Source organism: Cryptococcus neoformans, chromosome 5 (genome assembly GCF_000149385.1).
Source record: "Cryptococcus neoformans var. neoformans B-3501A chromosome 5, whole genome shotgun sequence".
Lineage (NCBI taxonomy): Eukaryota > Fungi > Basidiomycota > Tremellomycetes > Tremellales > Cryptococcaceae > Cryptococcus > Cryptococcus deneoformans.
In genome coordinates, this window is record NC_009181.1 from 947,250 (window position 1) to 968,483 (window position 21,234).

A 21,234-nucleotide genomic window follows, 5' to 3' on the forward strand; every position below is an offset into this window, starting at 1 on the left:
CGCCACAGATCAAAAGAGCATCCTTTGAAGACGTGTCACGGGTAGCATAATCACATCCTTTGCGCATTCTTACTCCGCTTATCCCAGCTCCGGCCTTTCACCCTTTCTCCCTTCCGACTGTCCAGCCAGGTGTCTACGCCAATGGACAACGGTGCTCGTCATCTGTTGGTCACTTGTTACAGTCCATTATTGACCTGATACGCCTTCTCAGCACCGACCCTTGCCCTTCTCGACCGTCCCTTGCGGTCCATGTCGGAGAATAAAAGGGCGTTCAATCGTCTGCTGTTTGGGTCTCTGGGAACTGATGCGATTTGATAGGAGAAAGAAGAAACGGTCGAAAGGATGGTGAAAGGATTATCGGAGCTGATGTGATGCAATGCCCTGTGGAGTGCATACGTGGGGCAGCGGCAACATACATATAAAAGAGAGGCTTTTGAACCAGTTTTGAGACAGTCATCAAGTTCCAACTCAGCTCTCGACTTCTAACTCATAATCTATCAGACAAAGCAATTTCCAACGTAGTAAACATGCCAGCCTTTTGCAAGGTCAGTCAATCAGGACAATGTCGAGGGGTGATAATCGTTAATGGCCTCCAATTATTTTAGCTTTGCCACGGTCCTCTTGCCACTTCTATTTCCTCCCTTAAACAAGTCGAATGCCATTCTACTGTAAGCATGCTGAACTACGCATCATGATACGTACTGACAAAATTATTCTGGAAGTGCATTCAATTCGCTTGTCCCGGCTGTATCAAAGCTAACAAGCCCTCATTCTCCATCCTCAATCTCAAAAACCACATTTATGACTACCACTGTGCCGAGTGCATGGCTGAAGCTCCAACCCATCCTCTCACGACTCGTTTTAAGGCCCCGCCGCACCCGAATTCCAACTCCACAACGGCAATCTGTTAAGCCGGTGTTGTGACGAGAAGACAAGTAAACGATAAAGTCATCCGGAATGCTCAGTATCTGATTGTATGTTGTAAAGTAATGTAAAGCGTAAAGCGTCAATGTTATGCATTTATTATTATTGCCAGAGATCGATGATTTGTTGTACACTACATAATTTCCAAACGTCTCCTTTATACACTGGCGCCGGCCCTTCATCGTATGATTTCACAACACTATCCCAATACTTCTCTGCGGATCTCCTCATTTTCAATTCTATCTCTGTACCCGCCAATCCCTTCCTATACAGTCTTTGTTTAAGCGCCTCCAACAAAGGTAATGGGGGCACGCCGTTTCTTGCCAGCCATTTTGCAATCTTCCTCGCATCCGACTCCCACGCGCTTAAACCCTTCAGCATGTACTCGATCGCTCTATGTGACTCCTCAGTCTCCTCTGACGATGATTCCAAAACAGACCTTCTTGCGGCATTGATAAAACTATGTCGAACGAGAGCGAAGCGCTTCTCGCCAGCAGCATTGACTTGGGCAAAATTTTTCTCATAGTGTTCATCGTAGAAGCTCTTGATAAGCCCGGATTGCACGATATCTTCCATGCCATCAAATATTTCGCTGGAGGATAATACGGGGTCTCGTGATCGGGCGGCCTCTCGCCGCAATGACAAGTATATTTCGAGGTACACACCGATGAGATGGGGTTTGTCAAGTGCAAGGCATTCGATGATGACAGTCCGAAGGAAAGTGCCTATACCACTGCCAAAATCATCCGACACATCTGTAAAATGATTCGCCAATCCCACCAGGGAAGCATCGCCCGAGTGAATTCTGACAAGCTCACTGACCTCTTCCTGGGCCACACTAGGCGGCGCACCAGAACTTATTAGATCGTAATGCAGATCAATACCCGTCATCGAGCCCACTCGCACAAATATGCTCCTGTTGCCTTTAGGATCTGAGTTATAGTCAATAAATCCGGCTTTACGTTTGACGTATATCGTCCTTGTGCGGATCAGATTTTCCATATCGCGAGGATTGGAAAGATCGATTCTAATTGGCCAATATCGGGGTGAGTCGACTTCGATGGTGAGCAATCGATCGAAGGATGGTAGCTGAGTTGGAGATATAAGGCTTTGTTGGCGCACTGAACTGCCTTCACGAAAACGAAGCTTGACCGGAAGATAAACAGTTTCAAGTGTCTCCACATCGCGTGCGGTGAGACATCTTGCTTCAACTGCAAGTGCCCAAAGATGTCGAAATGCTTGTGGATAGGCTTTGTTGTCCGAGGGGTTCGGCAAGAAGCGAGGGAAGAAAGCGATGGCCATAGCAGCGATTGCTAGATTTGAATTTCCAAGGGTGTACTGCCCTCTGCCAAGGAACAGCAGTCCCAAAGCCATGTGCATGGCCATGTGGGTCCCGTAATTCACACCTGCACCCTCCTGACCGTGGCTTACCCTCAATCTTCTCAAGACTCCTAACTCTCCCGTTCCAGACATGACAGCAGCCAACGCTATCGTTATAACATTCAAACCTTGCCTGGCAGAGGTTCGTTTTATGCGACCCTCATAGTTCATGCCCTGCCCCGATACGGCTTTGGCCAATGTGGCATAAAGCGACATAATCGTGTTATGAGCCAGCTCTGTGGCCGTACCAGCGTATTTGAGCCCGATAGCAAGACCTGCCCCAGATAGGATGTTAAGATAAGCAAGCTCAGTTGTCAGATCAGGACTTCGTGTCTGCTTGGCGTCCTTTATAGCCAAAAGAATGAAAGCTGGTATTTGCGCTTCCACCCAAGCAATTGTCGGAACAACGCTATCCCACATTATAAGAGCTCGCGCAAAAGTGCGAAGTAGCAACCACTCTGGTTTGACCTGGTCGAGACTGAATGCTGTTTGAGGAATATCCAATAGATCAGCAACATCTTTACGCATGGTTTTAAGATACGCTAAGCCCAACGCCAGCGTCGCACCAGGAGCAGTGATGTTGATATCCACACCAGGAAAACTTGATCTTCCTTTGGACGAGTCTAGTGACGTTATGTCTCCAACGATGCACCTCCGTAGTTGAGCCAACATTTTTCTGTCTATCTCACTCGTTGTACTTCCACCACGCCCAAGCATGATCAGCCCGTACGCTATGGAAGCAGAGAACGAGTATGACTCTTGATGTTCTCCAAAACCTTGGACATTGGGCATATCCAGCCGACCAACTTCGCTCAGAGCAACTTCTGCCATACGAAGGTTCCGACTACCTACATATACAAGGCCGAGCCCTACCAGTGCAGTGGACTGAATGATGGGTGAGGCGTTGAGTTCCATAGATCCAAGAGGGAGTAGGGCATGAGTATGAAGGGAAAGGATTTTGGTGATGAGAAGGTCTCCAGAGCCGGCATATGACGAGGCCAGACCGAGAAGTAGGCCCACAGAGGTGAAATCATGCCGGGGTTCCATAAGGGGGAACGCATGATAAGTTAACAACGACCGCAGATGGCCCGTCAAACCTAGACCCAGTAAAAAACCTCCATGCTCCGAATTCAACGCTTGCGGGCGGTTGAAGACTATCCAAGAGCTGTCGATACCCTTGCAGTCGGGTGATATGGACAGCCCTGCAGCAACACCATTATGGAAACAAGGCCATTCAGCACTGTCTGAAACAATCTCTGCTTTGAGAACATTATTCCCCGGCGTGATCTTGACCGACAGCTCAATGAAGGGGATCTCCCAAACATCGGTTATGGTAGTCACACGAGTGCCGTATTCAAACATGCCTTGGCCAACAGTGATAGATAGTGTGCGATTGGCGAGCGTATTGACGAATGACTGTTGATATCGGGCGACATCATCGGCACTGGGGGCCTTTGAGTAAGTTACTATGCCGAACTACTCTGACCGTGCTCACCTTGCTCCCTTGGGCTCTGACAACGATACAATTCTCAATTTCGTAGTTTGCATAATCCTCTCCACCTCCTGTAATCTTCTGTCTGTTCCGAAGCGCACATGAGGAAGAATCAGCGGTGCTTTCTTCTTTGTTTTTGCGTCCATCTTTCCTGCTTGGTGCTGTGACATGATCTGACCAATGGTCGGCAACCGTTCCGGTCCAAGCTGATTCCCATCAGCTGCATACTTCCCGGACAGTCAAAACAAACACTTACGCCACTTGGCCAATCATCCTTCGTAAGGTCCTCATACCATGTGTCCTTCATTGCCTTCATGGCCATATCCGGTCTTCCTATTAGCATGTACATCTCCCTCGTCCAGTCATCTTCAGGTGAACACTGACATGCCCGCAAAATTTCTAGTATTGGCAGAGACACTCCGTAGGGCAGATCATGCAACCACTCGGCATTGGGAACTTTCGAGATGATAACTTTGAGGGCATTCCTTGCGCGCCGAGGAAGTGGTAAGTTTTGTGGTCGTGAACCGATTGACGGCCCAAGCTCTCTATAGATAGAAGTTATGAGTGCGATCCTCGGGCACGGCTCTAGCAGGTCAAACTCGTCCGGATACTCCTTAAAAGTGTGAGCACTGTTGATATTACGACCTGAAGATTTGAAAAGGCGGCCAGGTATTGGAAAGCGTTTGGTTGGGCATGCGAGGTGACGCGATAAGGACAACATGATATCAGGGGGCGTATCAAACTGGTCAAGAATATGGGTGTCAAGTGCTCGCCCTGCGATCAGCCTGGTCAGTAATCATGTTCTAATAAATCTCGAAGTCGTCCATACCTCTGACTCGCACGTGATTAGGGATTTCCACTGGCATGATTCTTTCCCAGTAATCAACCCAATCTCTATTGCCAATCTGTAAAGCAAATTTGATGATCAACTTCACTACTCGAGATAGATCCTTTCTACGTGATAAGGAAAGTCGAAAGTCTTGAGCTATTAAGTGTAATGAAAGTAAGATGCCGGGCAACGATTGATAGATAGAAGTCTTGAAGGAAGCCTGCTGGTACTCTGATGGCGAGGACAAATGCACCTCCTTGGACTTAAGGCGAGCAGCCAGGCGCCTAGTAACGGCATCTACAGACAATGCACTGTCTTGTACAATGCGGCCCATCGTAGAAAAAGTGCGCCTCTCTACCTGGAGTCCAGACATGCATGTCAAGGTTTCTTCAAAAACATTCCACACCGCATCTGGATCATCCCTTTGGCAACTGGGAAGTGCTAGAAGCTCTGACAGTAGCTCGACTTTGAACTCAACGAAGGCATTTTCATTCAAAATGCCGGATAAAGCTTCCAAGCAGCGTTGAGTGAGTTCATGGCGGATATATATAGCGGCAGAGAATCGCATAGATTCTCCGTTCGCGTAGACAGTGGTGAAGCGCGGGCCCACTGGGTCAACAAACTTGATGGGCTTGAGCGAAGATCGATAGCTTTTCGATAGTTTGGTTGAGAGTGAAAAAGGATACTGCCTTCTACCGATGGTCACCAGCTGCGGGTCAGAGCCATCACCAAGAGGGAGGATAATTGTGTCGTATATGTTTTGTCGAGGTGACGATGTGAAGACTGGGGCACGGCTACAAAGGATAGGAATAGCAGACCGGCAAGGTATGGGTGGAAGGCTTTTGATGACCCAACGCTGAGAATGACCGGTTCGAAAGGTTGCGTCAAACGAACATAATTGAGATGACGTATTCTGAAGTGTCGACAATGAGGTGATATGAATGTTAATAACAACATGGCGTGGATCCTCGTTGTCACTCAAAAAGACATTGATTTGCTTTAAATCTACCGTACTAGTGGCAGTCAGTACAGGGGTATTCATTAGGATGAATGGTTAACTTACAATGGCTGCTTCCAGGTCGCAAGCGCATGAAACACCACTTCGCTTCGGATGCCCACTTCATCTCTTTCTAAGCCCATCATCATGGTCGTTTCTCTAAGGTCTTTCTCTGCTGCTACGTGAAGCGCCATTTTAGCTTGAGGTGCGTTTAAGTCATGAAGAATGAATGACGCTGCTGTCGAGGCGCGTCTTTTGTTTTCAGGGAAGGATGGCCTGGGAGTCATCGTAGGCATCAAAGACACGCCTCGACTTCGCCGATGACCGACACTATTGGCAGGAATGTTGGAAGGGGGTTCGAGGACAGCCTGTAGTTCATCGGTAGATGCTGTATCGGGTAATGGACCACGTGACAGACGCGGTGCACGTCGTTGTGTACGATCCAGCGGGTCAGCAGCGCTTGACAATCTTCGGTCGCCAGCTGTAGGTCCAAACGATGAAGTGTTGCGATGCAGAGAAGGCCGACGATGACGGGGCTGTACAGGTAACTGATGGTTGTCAGGCTGCCTAAGAAGCTCTTCGGGCCGCATAGTCCTGGGATCAGGCGTAGAAAGGGGATGCTCAGGGGCCGCGTGGATGCGAACATGCCGATATATCACAAACTCGCCCGATTCTTGATTGTATGTAATGACGAAGGGATAGGGCTCCGATGACACGTATAGAACGGACGAAGTTGCACCCAGAGGTTGTGCTGGCGATGATAGGAAAGGTTTGGACCCATAACCACCTTCGACTTGCCCCTGGACAGCCACCTTAAGCTCGTCGAAAGGATTTTCTAAGATGTAGAGTCGAGGCAAGGACGGCCCAGATTCGTCTTCCAGATCTATTAAATCATCCAACACAGACATAGAACTCTGATCATCCATGCCTCTCAAGACGCTCCCAGCCTTCCTCTTGTCTTTGTTCATCATCCTCAACTCGCGCTTTTCCAACTCACGTTGGATAAGGACCCCACCGTCAGGCAGGCCCCATGCACAGTCCACATTGAAAGGTAAATAGACGGTAATGTCCTCGCCAGACTGGTAATAGACATGTGCACGTGTCTGTAGGAAAATGACCAATGTGCGTTCCAACTGAGGTTGTTGCGACTGGGGTTGAGAAGAAGAGCGAGGGCCTCCCCAGGCCATGTGCTGCGAACGATGAAATGGCCCGAAGGTCTCCGAAGCAGCAGAACTCCGGGCTAGCACATTGTTGTGTTTGCTTAAACTATTTTGTCCTCCTTCAGATTTGAACCATGCGAAACACGCATAGGCAACAACCTCGCTTTCGTGCTCAAAAGTAAACCGCCTAAAAAGTTCGACGCCTCGACTCCAGACCACTGTCTTATCGTACCATACCAGTTCTTCTTCCCCCCATTCATCACTTCGGCCAGATTCTTTTCCTATGGCAGCAATTATACGACCTTTTGGCTTTTCGTTTTGACTTTGTTCGTTGGCATCGTAAGTATCGTGTGCAGGAAAGATGACTGGGAAAGAGCTTCGGAGAAGATCGCAGCTTGGGCCCGCGAAACTTCGAGAGGATAAAAGCTGCCCCGGAGATGAGGCAGGGCCCAGTAGGCTGGCTTCAAGCATCTCCTAGGCCTGTGTGGTTAATTTGAAGGTTATGTAGTTTGTTTTGAGGACTACTACTGTTTATCCTTGTTGTTCGCGTCACGCAGCTGGGTGTTCGTTGTTGCCCTCTCGCGTCGTTGGAAGCCAACGCCCAGTGGAGATTGGCCTCTTCTCCGTCCTGTTACGCGAGTGATTGTTTAGCTCCGTGCTTCAGCCTTTGCCTCCACCTTGCTTACGAACGAGTGACCTGTGACGCAATGCCTCCACTTCTTTTTTTTGTTCCATTTTTAACTTCCGGTTTTTCCGTGGTGGTGAAGCTTATTACAAAGATCTCGATTAAGATGCTGCAACATGATGCGGTCGGGCCAGTGGCCGTTTCATGGCGTCTCATGCGGTACGTAGTGACTTTATATAATGAAGTCTTACCATGACGATGTCGTATGGCGATGATAGCGACCTCTTCGGTCATCTGCGGTTTCGTCAAGGACTCTCCGCAATATTATGGATGGCTGAATAATGACATAACGTCTCAGATTGCGGGCGATCGACGTCCTTTTTTTCGCTACCGCACCACTACTGGTTACGTGTCTGTTGGTCTGGCTCATCACGCATAAGCGACAAGCGACTACTAGGATGATTGCATACAAATAGCCACGCATTCGTTACAAGCTTATCCTTTTCCTCATCCTTGCCGATTCTTGTATCAGTATCCATTTGTCCCTTTAACATATACGAAATTTACAACTTATAACAACACAAACATGTCTGCTATCACTAAGGGAGACTTGATCTTGGTTTCTGGTGCTTCCGGGTTCATTGCATCCCACACCGTCAAAGAGTTTTTGAAGGAAGGATTCCGTGTTAGGGGTACCGTCAGGTCCAAGGAAAAGGGAGAATACCTCAAGCACCTCTTCCAGGGTTTGGGAGAGTTCGAATATGTTCTTGTCGACGATATCACCAAGGTTGGCCAACTAGCGCGTTGTGCGAGAATGATGAAAATTGACATCACGTGTGTTGTAGGACGGTATCTTCGACGAGGCTGTCAAGGGCGTTAATGCTGTTGCGCATCTTGCTTCTCCTTTCTACGTTACCAACGTTAAGGACCCCAGGGAACTTATTGATCCTGCCGTCAAAGGCACCACCGGTATCTTGAAGAGTGTTCAGAAGAACAAGTAAGTACAGGGAGCGTTACGATGGTAATCAGTTCTGACAACTATCTCAGCCCGAAGGTCAAAAGGGTCGTTATTACTTCTTCTGTTGCTGCCATCATGTGCCCGATATCTAAAAAGCCTCCCGTCACGTAGGGGTCATGGTCGTTACATTATATCAGCAATGGCTAATGACCTGGCTAGGTACACTGAGGCCGATTGGAACGTCGACTCTATTCCTCACGTCGAAGAGAAGGGTGTCGAGGCTGATGGCATGCACTCCTATCTTGCCAGTAAGACTCTTGCTGAGAAGGCTTTGTGGAGTGAGTTTGATTGTATGAAATGAGAGGGAAGTTTTGCTCACGGCTGAGTGCGCAGGTTTCATTGAGGACGAAAAGCCTTCATGGGATGCCGTTGCTATCCACCCCCCTTATGTTCTTGGTGAAGTGATCCACCAATGTGACAAGCCTGAGAGCCTTAACACCTCTGTTGGTAAGTGCAAATTTATTCCAAGTGATCGTGTCCTGACGGATTTTTTCATAGCCTCTTTCTGGTCTTGGCCTGCCGGTGAGAAGACCGAAAAGGACATTCCCGGTCCCATAGGAAACTGGGTTGATGTGAAGGAAAGTCAGTTATTTCCTCTGCTGAGCCCCAAAACCTGTGTCTAATGGCACCATTCAGTTGCCTTGGGCCATGTCCGTGCCCTCACTGTTCCCGAAGCAGGTGGCCAACGATTTATCATAAGCGCTGGTCCTTTCGCTGGTCAGGACTACGCAGACATTCTTCACAAGCGTTTCCCTGAAGTTAAGAATGTTCCCGTCGGCAAACCCGGTACTCACGACGAGGTTTGCAAGGAGTTGGACATCTTCGATGGCAAGAAAGCTGAGAAAGTGCTTGGTATCAAGTACCACACTCTTGAAGAGACTGTCGTTGACATGTTTGAGAGCTTGAGGAAAAGGTTCAACAAATTCTAAAGGACGGTCTGAAAGAAGTACTGGTACCTACGGAAAAGAATGTTCCTCCCCTTTTGATCCCGCCGCGGCGCGTTTTTGACTATACACCATAAGTATGATTTTGAATTGTTCATGCATGTACTTATAACGATCTGATTCTTTTCCATAATGTCACCCCAGGTCACCCCTACTACCAAGCGAACTATTGTGGAAGCCCACAAAAGTGGGAAATCATGCAGCAATCTTGCAAACCAATATAAGCGTCCCAAATGTACAATCAAGCGCTGGTGTCAAGAGTATGCGCACCGTGGACACACTTATCCGCTTCCAATCCCTGGAAGGCCAAAGGTGTTGGACCAGGGACAAGTAAGAAATCTTTTGAGGGGCTTTGTTCGCACTCCCCCTGAACCCTGGAGCGTCCACGCGAAGAGACACAATGTCAGCGTGACGACTATCGTCAAGGTTGCTCATGAGCATGGGTTTTATCGCAGAATTATGAGGCGTAAGCCTTATCTTTCGCCCAAAACTATATCATAGGACCCTCTATTACACCCACTGTCCTTATATTGCTGTCTGCTGTTGTGTACGACGAAGAAAAGTACCACATAAACGAGGTTGCGCTTCAAGACTAGACGCAGTAAAGAGAGAGAGAGCCTCCTCATAGAGTAGTGAGGAAACAAACCCTCATCAAAAGAGTATCCATTTTGAAGGGGTCAGCGCCAGGATTATTGGATTGGTGGCCGGACGGAGACTGCTGCGTGGCATGGTTGTCTTCTCTCTTTGTTCACGCCCACTAGCCTCCACTCTCCTCCACTCTCCTCCACTCTTCTCCACTATCCTCCACTAGGTAGCCTCCACTATTGCATCTAAGTAACGATCTGCGCGCTGCCCGGGCCCGTCGGTCGAATCCGATTGGGTTAAACCAGCCGATGGTATCGTCGTTATCGTTTGTTATATGACGCTATTTGCAATACAAGCTACATAGCAACTTGGAGATTTGTGTGATATTTTCCAACGAACTTGTGAGACCCGAAAATAGCACATCAAGAAGAAGACAGTAAACATAACGTATTTCTTTTAAGATTGTATTTACTTTTACTCATCCATCCAAACAACCTCCTCACAAAATACAACATGACTGCCATCACCAAAGGAGATTACATTCTCGTCACTGGCGCCAGCGGCTACATCGCGTCCCAGACTGTCAAGGAATTTCTTAAAGAGGGATACAGAGTCAGGGGTACTGTCAGATCTCAGGATAAGGGAGAGTACCTCAAGCAGCTATTTGAAGGGCTCGGGGCGTTTGACTATGTCATTGTTGAAGACATCACCAAGGTAAGTGGCCCTTGCTCTGACGGCTTTTAATAGTATCTGACACTTCCGTCTTAGGATGGTATCTTCGACGAGGCTGTCAAAGGCATAGACGCTGTTGCTCACCTTGCATCTCCTTTTTATATTAGCAATGTTAAGGACCCCCAGGAACTTATAGGTCCAGCGGTTAAGGGCACCACTGGTGTTTTGAAGAGTATCCAGAAAGAAAAGTTAGTATTTACAGTTTTTATTGTCTGCTTATACATATCACTGATTAATCCAATACAGCCCTAAGGTTAAGAGGGTCGTTATCACGTCCTCTGTTGCGTCTATCATGTCCGTTCGATCTCGAAAGGGCCCAGTTGTGTACACTGAGGAAGATTGGAACGTTGATTCCATTCCTTACGTGGAAGAAAACGGCGTAAACTCTGACGGGGGTGAATCCTATAGAGCGAGCAAAACTTTGGCCGAAAAGGCTCTTTGGAGTGAGTATTGCCAGCCCCTTGCGCTAATATCAGTAACATCGTAATTAGAGTTCATTGAGGACGAGAAGCCCTCATGGGATGCTGTAGCTATCAACCCCCCTCTTGTTTTGGGTGAAATTATCCATCAATGTGATGACCCTACCAAGCTCAACACTTCTGTCTGTGAGGTTGCCTGTTATATTATCTAATGGAAGGCCACAGCTGATATAGTGTTCGACAGTCCATTTCTGGGAATGGGCTTCTGGCAGGAAGTCCGAGAAAGATCTCCCTGGTGGTGGTGCTAACTGGGTTGACGTCAAGGATGGTGCGGCCCTTTTTTATTATCATTTTACATTGGATTATTGCTCATACTGTCTTCAGTCGCTCTTGGTCACGTCCGGGCTCTCACCGTCCCTGAAGCCGGTGGCCAACGATTCATTGTTGGTGCCGGTCCTTTCGCTGCCCAAGACTACTGCGATGTCCTCCACAAGCGGTTCCCCGAGATCCCTAACATTCCCGTTGGCAAGCCCAATTCCCACGACGAGATCGTCAAGGGTGCCAACATCTTTGACGGCTCCAAGGCTACCAAGGTTTTGGGTATCCAATACTCCTCCTTCGAGGAAACTGTTGTGGAGATGGCTGAGAGCTTGCGAAAGAGGTTTGGGCAGTTTTAGATACCTCACTTCCATTGAGACTTAGAGAATAAATGAATACAACCTCATATACAAAGATAAATGAGTCCGGCATCGTCGTATATTCCCGGACTGCAACGCCATTAATTATTTCAGTTAAGTGTTAGATAATGCTAATAAGTTTGTGCATGGGGAACGATCTTGCCAAAAAGGGCGATTATAATGTGGACAAAAAGATAAAGACGTACAACAGCAATAAAGGCCGCCTGTCATCATCTCATCATCGGTACTTCTTATTTTATTCTTACTATTCCTCCAGTCGTTCGTCGTGGTCGACAACAAATCTTATCACCGAACGTATGATGAGATCCAAAGCCGAAGACGATGTGAAATCAATGAAGGTATAATAGGCTGATTACTTATTCATGGGTCAGCAGGACTGTTACAAGCACACGCACACCACCGTTCGCCGACGGAATGGTTCCCCACCACGCACGCAGCGTTCGTGGAGTGGGGCCTCCACCTCCACCACGGCCATATAAAGAATCCACCGATTGCAGACCAGCGGCAATTCTCTTTTAAACACCGACCACATCTGCTGCATAGTCTCCATACAATCCCTCAAATAGACCTACTGCACACAATACGAAACAATTACAAGCATGCCCGCTATCCAGCCTGGATCTTTGGTGCTCGTTACCGGTGCTTCTGGTTACATCGCCGCGTGAGTACCATCGGCCCGAAACGCGACAGCGAGATTGCCGAGAAACAACAATCGTGAAGGTCAGCGTAGAAGCGGTCTGCTTACGATCGTCTTAGCCATACCATAGATGCCCTATTGAAAGAAGGATTCAATGTACGAGGTACAGTTAGGAGTCAGTCAAAGGGTGAATACCTTGCCAAACTCTTCAAGGGTGCAAAGGCCAGGTTTGAATATGTAATCGTCGGAGATATCGCACAGGTACGTTCGTCCTCTGCGTATTAGCCACAGTCCGAGGAAGGAGTTTGACGCCCGATGTACAGGAAGGAGCATTCGATGAAGCCGTGAAGAGTGTGAATGCAGTAGCTCACATGGCTAGGTAAATAATTAAGTACAACGAGAAAACCGCTCATATTGTCTATAGTCCTTACCATTTCAACGCAGTTGAGTTGGACGAGTTGTTCGAACCTGCTAAGAAGGGTACTACGGGAGTCTTGGAAAGTCTCAAGAAGAACAAGTGAGCACCCATACTGTCTTACATGCAAGACGACAAAATGACACTGATATCAACATTAGCCCCGACTGTAAGCGGGTTGTAGTAACAAGGTAAGCTGCACAAATTACATTGTACTACGTGACAGGACTGACATTCCCGTTAGCTCTGTGGCGGCCATCGTCAATTCCAACATTAAGCCTCCTCATACGTGAGTTAGAATTTATACCGAGAAATACCTTTGTTCTGATGGTTTTCAGCTTTACCGAGGCCGATTGGAATCCCGTCAGCCTGAAGGTCTGCGAGGAGAAAGGCAGAGATGCCGATGGCGTGAACAAGTATCGAGGTTCGCAACATATTTAATCCATATCGATTGCCTTCAGAGCTGACATCGTCTAGCTAGCAAAACTCTTGCCGAAAAAGTCTTCTGGAAGTTCTTCGAGGACGAGAAGCCGTCCTTCGATGGAGTCGCTATCAACCCTCCGTTGGTACTCGGTCCTATCATACATGAATGCGATTCCCCCGAGTCCCTCAATACATCTGTAGGTTAGTGATAATTAGTACCTTTTCCATTGAAAAGAAGAGTCAGCTCACAGTATACGCATTTGATACATAGCCAATTTTTACGACTGGATGATCGGCAAGAAGACGGAAAAAAATTTGCCCGAGGCTGGTGGTAATTATGTTGATGTGCGGGATTGTGAGCATGATGCTTCTTTGAATTAAACTTGCAAAGCTTAATCGTTCAGGCGCTTTGGCTCACCTTCGCGCCCTCGTCGTACCGGAAGCTGCTGGTCAAAGGTTCATTACTGGCAACGGTGCATATAATGGTAACGACTTTTGCATTGTAAACATTTTTTCAGCCAAGTGGTGGAAAAAGAGGTTGACCCGATTATTTTAGGCCCTCGCTGAGACGTGTCCAGACTTGAAAGGTGTTGCCAAGGGCAACGCCGATCCAGCCTATAGGAAGAAGCTTATCGACGAAAACAATCACATGGACGGGTCGAAGGCAGAAAAAGTGCTGGGGTTGGCATATAGGTCCAAAAATGAGACTTTGAGAGACATGGCGAAGAGCTTAAGGGCAAGGTTCAATTTCTAGCTGTATCTATTAAGGAATGAGGTGAAAATGGAAGATGAATCTGCTGCTGTATTTGTTTAGCTTGGCCCTTGGCGTTATTTGGTGAAGCGACGCGGAGAAGTGAGATGGAATATAGCGTGCTGTTGCGAACTCAGCTTTGCTTGTTTTAATCGTCTTTATATCACATCCATGGCGCCATAGCGAAGCTCTAATCTATATACCGCTGATCGCTGATCCAAATATTCCCCTTACAAGCCACCCTCTGCATACACCACTACAACCCCGCGGCGGATAAGCACGGCGTAGTCCGTATTCCTCATCGACAGTGACTCGTCCAATCGCACGCTTCCTTTCTCCCCTCCGCAACCTTCTCCACCCCCTATCCCAAGAAGGAGAAGACGCACAGGGCATACAGCTCTTACCTCTATCCCACAATCCCCACATCCGACTCGAGGGAGACGAAGGAGACTCCGAGAAAAACACCTACTGGACTTGGAGACTCGCACGCAGAGCACCCAGAAACGGTGACAAGATGAAATTCGGGTATGTTTAACATCACTGCATTCAATAGACGTAGATCTGATACCGTTAAACCAGTACTCTCCTCGAGCTCAACAGCAACATCGAATGGTGGGACTACTATGTGGAGTACATCTTTTTGCCTCTATATCGCGTCTATGTCCTAACACTACTCCATCTAGCTATGATGCCCTCAAAAAGCTCTTCCCTTCAACTCCTCTTGACCCATCCTACCGAGCGACGCACCAAAATGACGAGTCTTCTGCCATCCTTCCTTTACGTCGGGATTTAAAAAAGTATGCTTCCCCTGAAAACTTCAAGCAAGCCCTCGATAAGGAACGGAGCAAGGTTACCGAGTTCTACAAGTCAAAGTTTGAAGAGCTCACAGGGTCATTTGAGCAGTTGGAAGATGAAGTTGCGAGGATGGAAGAAAGAGACCTGGTGCAGGACGACACTATCAAGGAGGTTGATGAAGAAAACGAGGATGCGGAAGGGGGACCGGACGAGCAACAGGACAACCCAAGCACAAGAGAAACCGATAACTTGCTCGGCCCCAGCAGTTCCCCAACCAGGGCACGATCCCCCCTTTCTCGTCCAAGGCCATCCTTCGTTGGGCGTCTTGGAAGCAGTTTCAACTTTGGAAGACGAAAGAGTGCTGCATTGCCAAGCTCTCGCGACCCCGACATCCTCGAAGCTTCCATTCAACCCACTTACCGTCCTTCGCGAAGTCCGGGTGCTACACGCACTAGGATGTCGGACTCGATGACAAGCTCATACTTTGACGAGTCACCTTCTGGACGCGTCCCTGGACCCCGTTCTGGACGAAGGGTGTCCGATCTCGAGTCATCCGTTGATGACATTCGTACAACATCTGGTGGGCACGACAGAAGGACCTCCGTATCCTCCTTATCATCTCATGAGGGTGACTTCAACTGGCCCCGTCGTCTCTATCACTCTCTCGGTCTTGTTCAAATGGACCCAGCCACTGTTCCTGATTGGGCAGCTACCTCTGTAGGAGACGTCGAGGAAGGCAGATACGGGTTTTTGCATGGCCCGAATGCTAAGCAAGCCATCTTTGTCTGGACGGCTAATAATGACTATGCGACAGTGTTGAGAATTGGACTCAAAAAGAGGATAAGCAAGGTGTGGCTTGACGCCTATGCGTTGAAGCAATACGTCGAGTTGAATATGACTGCTTTTGAGAAGATTTTGAAGAAGTACGACAAGAATACCGATTCCAAGGTGTGTAACCGTCAGATTAACAACGGGGTAACCTTATACTGATGAATCATTAGCTCAAGAAGCAGTATATCTCTGAAATGGTTTTGCAATCCGTGCCTTGGACGGAAACAAGCAAGAAAGACCTCGACGAATTGTTAGCTCGTATCCTCTTTCTGTACCGACGTGTTGTTGCAGGCGGCGATGACGACCTCGCGAGAGAGCAACTTCGATCTCAGCTGCGAGAAAAAGTGGTTATTGACCGCGAGACTGTCTGGTCCCAGATGGTCTCTGGTAGAAATCGTTCCGAAGGGATCTTCAGAAGTGTCACCCCAGACCAGATTGCGTCGTCTGAGCCGAATAAGAATGTACTCAGGACACCATTTGGGAGCCTTAGAGTACCGACTTGGCTGACAATGAAGGCGGCCATGGTCATTCTAGCAACCGTCTCTTCAATCTTGATAGTACAATTACAGCCCCTCGACAGAGTAGAAGAAAGCAATTGTATGGCTATGCTTGTATTCTGTATAATCCTTTGGGCAACCGAGGTGAGTCAATTTACGGATAATTAAATTATCATGCTGATATTGACACTACTTAGGCTATCCCCTTGTTTGTCACATCTCTTGCTGTACCTTTTTTGACTGTCATTCTCCGAGTCATTCGTTCATCGGATGGAGAAGACGAGAGGCTCAGTGCAGCAGATGCTACCAAGTACATCTTCTCCCAAATGTTCTCACCTACGATTATGCTCCTTATCGGTGGTTTCACGATCGCCGCTGTGCTGTCAAAGACCCGACTTGACGTCATGACAGCTACACGTATCTTGAACGCCGCCGGTTCGAACCCAAGTGTCGTCCTGCTTGTATTGATGTCCGTGGCAACGTTTGCGAGTATGTGGATCAGTAATGTCGCGGCTCCCACTTTGTGTTATGCCCTAATTAAACCAATTACCGACGAATTGCACCCTAAGTCGAATTTCTCCAAATGTTTGATCGTGAGTTGTCTTACATTTGCCGTGGGTTATATCTAACAAAGGACCAGATCGCTATTGCCCTTGCTGCCAACATTGGTGGTCAAGCTTCGCCCATCTCCTCCCCTCAGAATCTCATCTCCCTCGGTTCGATGGACCCACCTCTCTCATGGCTTCAGTGGTTTGCAATCTCTATTCCCGTTTCCTCCCTCTCAGTTGTTCTTATCTGGGCGTTCCTGCACATCAATTATCGATGGGAGTCTGATTTAGAAATCCCCAAGATGCGCAAGAACACCGACCCACTCACTGTGACACATTATTATGTGTTAGCTGTCAGTGCATTGACGATCTTGTTATGGTGCGCGGAGAAGAGTTTGGAAGATTGGCTCGGTGATATGGGTGTCATTGCCATTGTTCCCCTTTTGGCATTTTTCGGCACTGGGATCTTATCAAAGGTACGTTATCTGGGTTACATTAGGATTGACGTTAATAATTTCACTATGTACAGGAGGATTTCCATTCGTTCCACTGGTCCATCGTCTTCTTGGCCATGGGTGGTATTGCCCTGGGTAAAGCTACCCTTTCTTCCGGGCTGCTCGATATGCTCAATAATCTTCTCGAACGTCTCGTTGAAGGCATGGGTCTTTACTCTATCCTCATCGTCTTTTCCATGTTGGCTTTGGTAATCGCTACATTGTGAGTGAACTTCCTATACATATAACGCAAAGTCAATTAATGCTTGCCATTAGCATCTCGCACACTATTGCCGCCGTCCTGCTTGTACCCATTGCAACACGTATCGGAGACTCTTTGGAAGAACCTCACCCGAGGTTACTCATCATGGCCACTGCACTTATCTGCTCTGCTGGTATGGGCCTTCCCGTCTCTGGCTTCCCCAACATGACTGCGTGAGTAAAGTACAGCTTCCTTTCATGCCTTTACGTTTGCTAAACTGTCACTAGCATCACGCAAGAAAACAAGCTCGGCCAGCGTTTCATTGGCGCTTCCGATTTCCTGAAGAATGGTATCTTGTCGTCGATTCTGGCGATGTTTGTCATTGTGACTGTAGGATATGCCATTATGCGTGGATTAGGGTAAGTCATCGAACTGCTAGATATAGACCAAACTGATTCTTGAGATGCTCTTAGTTTGTAAGATGATAAGCATGCTCTTGTGTGAGAATCAAACCGAAAAGCAAAATGTATGGCACGGCTGCAGTGGATGACTAACCGGTCATGCTATTAATGCTGGATACAAATGATGCAACAAATATTCCGTGAAAATATTTTAAGCGTATGTCAAGTCGGCAATTTTGCTAGTCATCGCCATCCAAACTTCCAGCCACTCCAAACCGGCTTGAGCCCCTTTACCCAGTCCCTCCGTCGTTAAGACTTCTTCAACCGCCCCGCCGATTCTACAAGGATGTATACTAAAGACAAGCTCTCCGGTCGTGGGATGTTCTGTGGACTGCACAAGAGGAAAAGGCGATGTGTCTTCTCCTGGCAGATTCTCAGGAGGGAGCATGAGGGTGTCCAAGGCAGCCCCAAAGTCGCCAAAACCCAGGGGCTGTGGGGGTGAAGGAGGGTGAAGGATGTTCAACTTGAGAAGAAGAGAGATGGAGAGGGGCGCTCCAGCTAGCATGATGCGTAAGTATCATTAAATGAAGAAAATCACGCTTACCTTCGTCCCAAGCCCTGAAACAGTACATGGGCACTCTATAAGTCCTAGAGTAAACGATATATTGCTCTATCTCAACCTTAGTTGACCGCAGTACATCTTGTTGTTGAGGCAAAAGGGCACTGTCTTCTGCGTCTTCTAAATCTTCCTCATCCTCATTGGTTTGGTTGAACGATTGATCCGAGTGAGTCTGGCCCAAAGGATAGCTGAAAAGAGTAGAGGGTGCATAACGTACGATCCGGCGGTAGAGGTACCCTTGGTGGGCTACAAACTGCGACAGGGGTCCATCAACGTCGACCACCTTACATAGCTTTTGCCGGTGGCGTACCTTATGTTCCCTCCATTCCCAACCTTTGTTCGTTCTCCCCGGCCCAACTTCCCCTTCTTTTGTCAGACAATACTTATCCACCAATGCTTTACAGGCCATCTCAAAGATCTCATGATCTGGGTATGCTTCAGATTCAAGGTTTGACCCATTTTTTGCTTCTTGATCTAAAGCGCCTAGTCGCCGGTCATCATGAGCATACAGCAAGGTGGATACATGTTTTTGTGTAAATGTGACAACTAACTCCTCTTAGCATCCTTGACATCTTTACTTTCCTCCTGAACACCATTTTCCCTATTTCCATTCTGTATAGCTTCATACATGATCTCCGGGCTAGTACTGATCTCTTGTATAGGGCTCATGGGTTCAGCCGCACTGATCACCAATCGTCTGGAGGGGTCCGCTGCAGCAGTCGCACCGTCGTTGGAAAGGTCAACGGTCTCAGCGATGAGGGATCCTTCAGATACTTGAACAAGGATACCATTGGTCGAATTGGCTCCTTTACCATCGGGGCCGCTAAGGCCAACAGGTGTCTGCGGATCGGATCGAGACGGAGCTCGACTGAATGCGTTTAGAACTCGGCGACGCTCGATAATGCCACCTGAAAAAACGTGAATTACGGCACCGTTGAAGAAAACAACTGTACTCACGCATGACAGCAGCTGTACCAGACCTCTTGACCGCCTTCTTAGAGTGGTTGTCCTGATATCTATCAGTCTCGTCCACCTTTAAAGTCATGTCAGTGATATGTATACAATGCTGCTATACAATGTGCTCACAATTTCCTCACCAATAATCCTTGGCAGGCATGTTTGGTCAATAATGAAAAGGAGAATATTAGATTATACAAGATTACTTACTCTTCGATCAAATCTTCCACTTAAGACCTTTTCGTTAGCACCACTTAGTAAAGTATACAGACTTTACTCACAGCTGACGATTCCCAAAGCACCTCCCCTTTGGCCAGGTGTGTCACTGATGAGTATAAGATGTGCTCGCCCAGTTTGGAAGTAATCCAGGGCCTGAAAACAGTTGATTTCAGGCTTGGCTTCCGGCAGCGGAAGGAGGGGGAACTTGGACACGGGCCATTCATCATCGGGATTGTAAGATATGAGCTATGAACATATCAGACTTGTCGTAATATTGGTGGTATAGAAGATGATACGGACCTTTTTGACTAAGAGCATTCCGATAAAGTTGTCTTTCTGACCAGGCTCATGAATAGGGATTCGAGAGAACCCTGACAATAGGATCTCATCTATGGTATCGTGGTTGAGAATTTTGTTGGAAGGAAGGATCAAGCAGTCTTCAATAGGAGTCATGATTTCCTTGGCGTGCTTGTCATTCAGTGAAAGGACGCTGTTGAGAATCACAATCTAGCAATAAAGATCAATGTGAATCCCATACCATCCAAAAAGCGCTCGCTCACTTCGTCGTCACGCAGCGGCTCCTCGCCTTCACGATGAAACTGCAAGAAACTCTTGAGTTCTGCTTTCTTATAGCTGAACATTATATTAACGCCATGTTTCGGAAATGGGTGATCAGCTTACGTATGACCTTCATCTTTCCCTAAGATACGGTCCAAGAGCTTTGCGATCGGCCATGCGATGGGCGCGAAGAGAATCATGAGTGCCCACACCACGGGTGCACAGACGCCGCCAATAGAAAGGCCATATCTAACGCAAATCTTCCACAATAATAAGCGCTCAAAAAGCATGTCACAAGAGAACCAGGTACACTTACAGCTTGAGGAATAATCTCGCCAAAAATGACGATCATTGTCGTTGACACGATGATGGCAGACAGTCCACCACCGAGAACATCATCTAGGAAGATGGGTAGCGATTCATTAACAATCTGGAGCATTTTGACCTAATAAGCTGGGCTTCAAACTGAGCGAGCAAGTACTTACGACATTACCCAACAATAACACGACCAATACCCAATGTCGACCTCTGGCAAGAAGCCTCAATACTTTGTTCGCCGCTTTGCGCTCTTTGGGATTGCAGGAAGATGTTGAGAGCACCCGAAGGTTCAAGTCGTCCGAACCCATCAAAGCCAAAGTCAAACTGTACGTTCCACTGATCAGTATCTTGCTTTGATTATGGCAATGCAAGGACTAAGACTTACCCGGCAAATACTCCACCGGCCAACACAAGAACCACACTCAGGCCAAGCTTCCACCAAAATTTAGGACTGTCGGGAGGATCTTCAGGCTCAATTGGCGGGGTAGCTGCACCGAAGGAGGACCATTGTTGAGCTGATCGTGGTACAAGTTGTACGAGTTTCGTGAGGGAGAGGAGAGTGGGGATTGAGCTTGTGGTTGAGCGACGCACGAGAGGGGGCATGTTTGCTGTGCTTTACGAGAATTTGGGTACGCTGTGCGTACGAGGTATACGGGAAAGAAGAAAGAGAAGGCAAACCCAAAGTACACTTCGAACAGATCTCCCGTATTCGCCGCATCTTGGTCGTGACACGTTCCTATAATTATTAATTATAGAAGCCCTTCCT

At 47.8% G+C, this 21,234-nt stretch overlaps 6 protein-coding genes across 6 annotated transcripts; 4 read left to right on the top strand and 2 right to left on the bottom strand.

Annotated features, from left to right (window-relative positions):
* Positions 1–1,026: 1,026 nt before the first annotated feature.
* CNBE3540 (hypothetical protein) lies at positions 1,027–7,253 on the bottom strand (the record flags this gene model as incomplete). Its single annotated transcript, XM_769987.1, has 5 exons — positions 1,027–3,748; positions 3,800–4,002; positions 4,053–4,570; positions 4,626–5,419; positions 5,689–7,253. 5 exons carry the CDS (start codon positions 7,251–7,253, stop codon positions 1,027–1,029), a joined length of 5,802 nt encoding a protein of 1,933 aa, XP_775080.1.
* Positions 7,254–7,993: 740 nt separating this feature from the next.
* CNBE3550 (hypothetical protein) lies at positions 7,994–9,354 on the top strand (the record flags this gene model as incomplete). Its single annotated transcript, XM_769988.1, has 7 exons — positions 7,994–8,194; positions 8,253–8,404; positions 8,455–8,532; positions 8,585–8,703; positions 8,759–8,872; positions 8,924–9,007; positions 9,062–9,354. The coding sequence occupies 7 exons, from the start codon at positions 7,994–7,996 to the stop codon at positions 9,352–9,354; spliced, it is 1,041 nt and encodes a 346-aa protein (XP_775081.1).
* A 1,113-nt stretch (positions 9,355–10,467) lies between these two features.
* CNBE3560 (hypothetical protein) lies at positions 10,468–11,782 on the top strand (the record flags this gene model as incomplete). Its single annotated transcript, XM_769989.1, has 6 exons — positions 10,468–10,668; positions 10,723–10,874; positions 10,933–11,129; positions 11,178–11,291; positions 11,350–11,433; positions 11,490–11,782. The coding sequence occupies 6 exons, from the start codon at positions 10,468–10,470 to the stop codon at positions 11,780–11,782; spliced, it is 1,041 nt and encodes a 346-aa protein (XP_775082.1).
* Positions 11,783–12,402: 620 nt separating this feature from the next.
* On the top strand, positions 12,403–14,032 carry CNBE3570 (hypothetical protein; the record flags this gene model as incomplete). The annotated part of the gene is made up of 11 exons (XM_769990.1): positions 12,403–12,464; positions 12,560–12,701; positions 12,764–12,819; positions 12,865–12,957; positions 13,017–13,046; positions 13,100–13,144; positions 13,194–13,279; positions 13,333–13,479; positions 13,550–13,633; positions 13,683–13,780; positions 13,835–14,032. 11 exons carry the CDS (start codon positions 12,403–12,405, stop codon positions 14,030–14,032), a joined length of 1,041 nt encoding a protein of 346 aa, XP_775083.1.
* A 511-nt stretch (positions 14,033–14,543) lies between these two features.
* Positions 14,544–17,876, top strand: CNBE3580 (hypothetical protein; the record flags this gene model as incomplete). Its single annotated transcript, XM_769991.1, has 10 exons — positions 14,544–14,554; positions 14,609–14,659; positions 14,713–15,772; positions 15,826–16,296; positions 16,350–16,745; positions 16,793–17,176; positions 17,230–17,417; positions 17,471–17,629; positions 17,684–17,815; positions 17,870–17,876. The coding sequence occupies 10 exons, from the start codon at positions 14,544–14,546 to the stop codon at positions 17,874–17,876; spliced, it is 2,859 nt and encodes a 952-aa protein (XP_775084.1).
* A 132-nt stretch (positions 17,877–18,008) lies between these two features.
* Positions 18,009–21,071, bottom strand: CNBE3590 (hypothetical protein; the record flags this gene model as incomplete). Its single annotated transcript, XM_769992.1, has 14 exons — positions 18,009–18,355; positions 18,402–18,669; positions 18,727–18,899; positions 18,968–19,324; positions 19,374–19,449; positions 19,503–19,521; positions 19,584–19,602; positions 19,655–19,838; positions 19,893–20,099; positions 20,153–20,225; positions 20,274–20,410; positions 20,467–20,580; positions 20,636–20,792; positions 20,854–21,071. 14 exons carry the CDS (start codon positions 21,069–21,071, stop codon positions 18,009–18,011), a joined length of 2,349 nt encoding a protein of 782 aa, XP_775085.1.
* Positions 21,072–21,234: the final 163 nt, after the last annotated feature.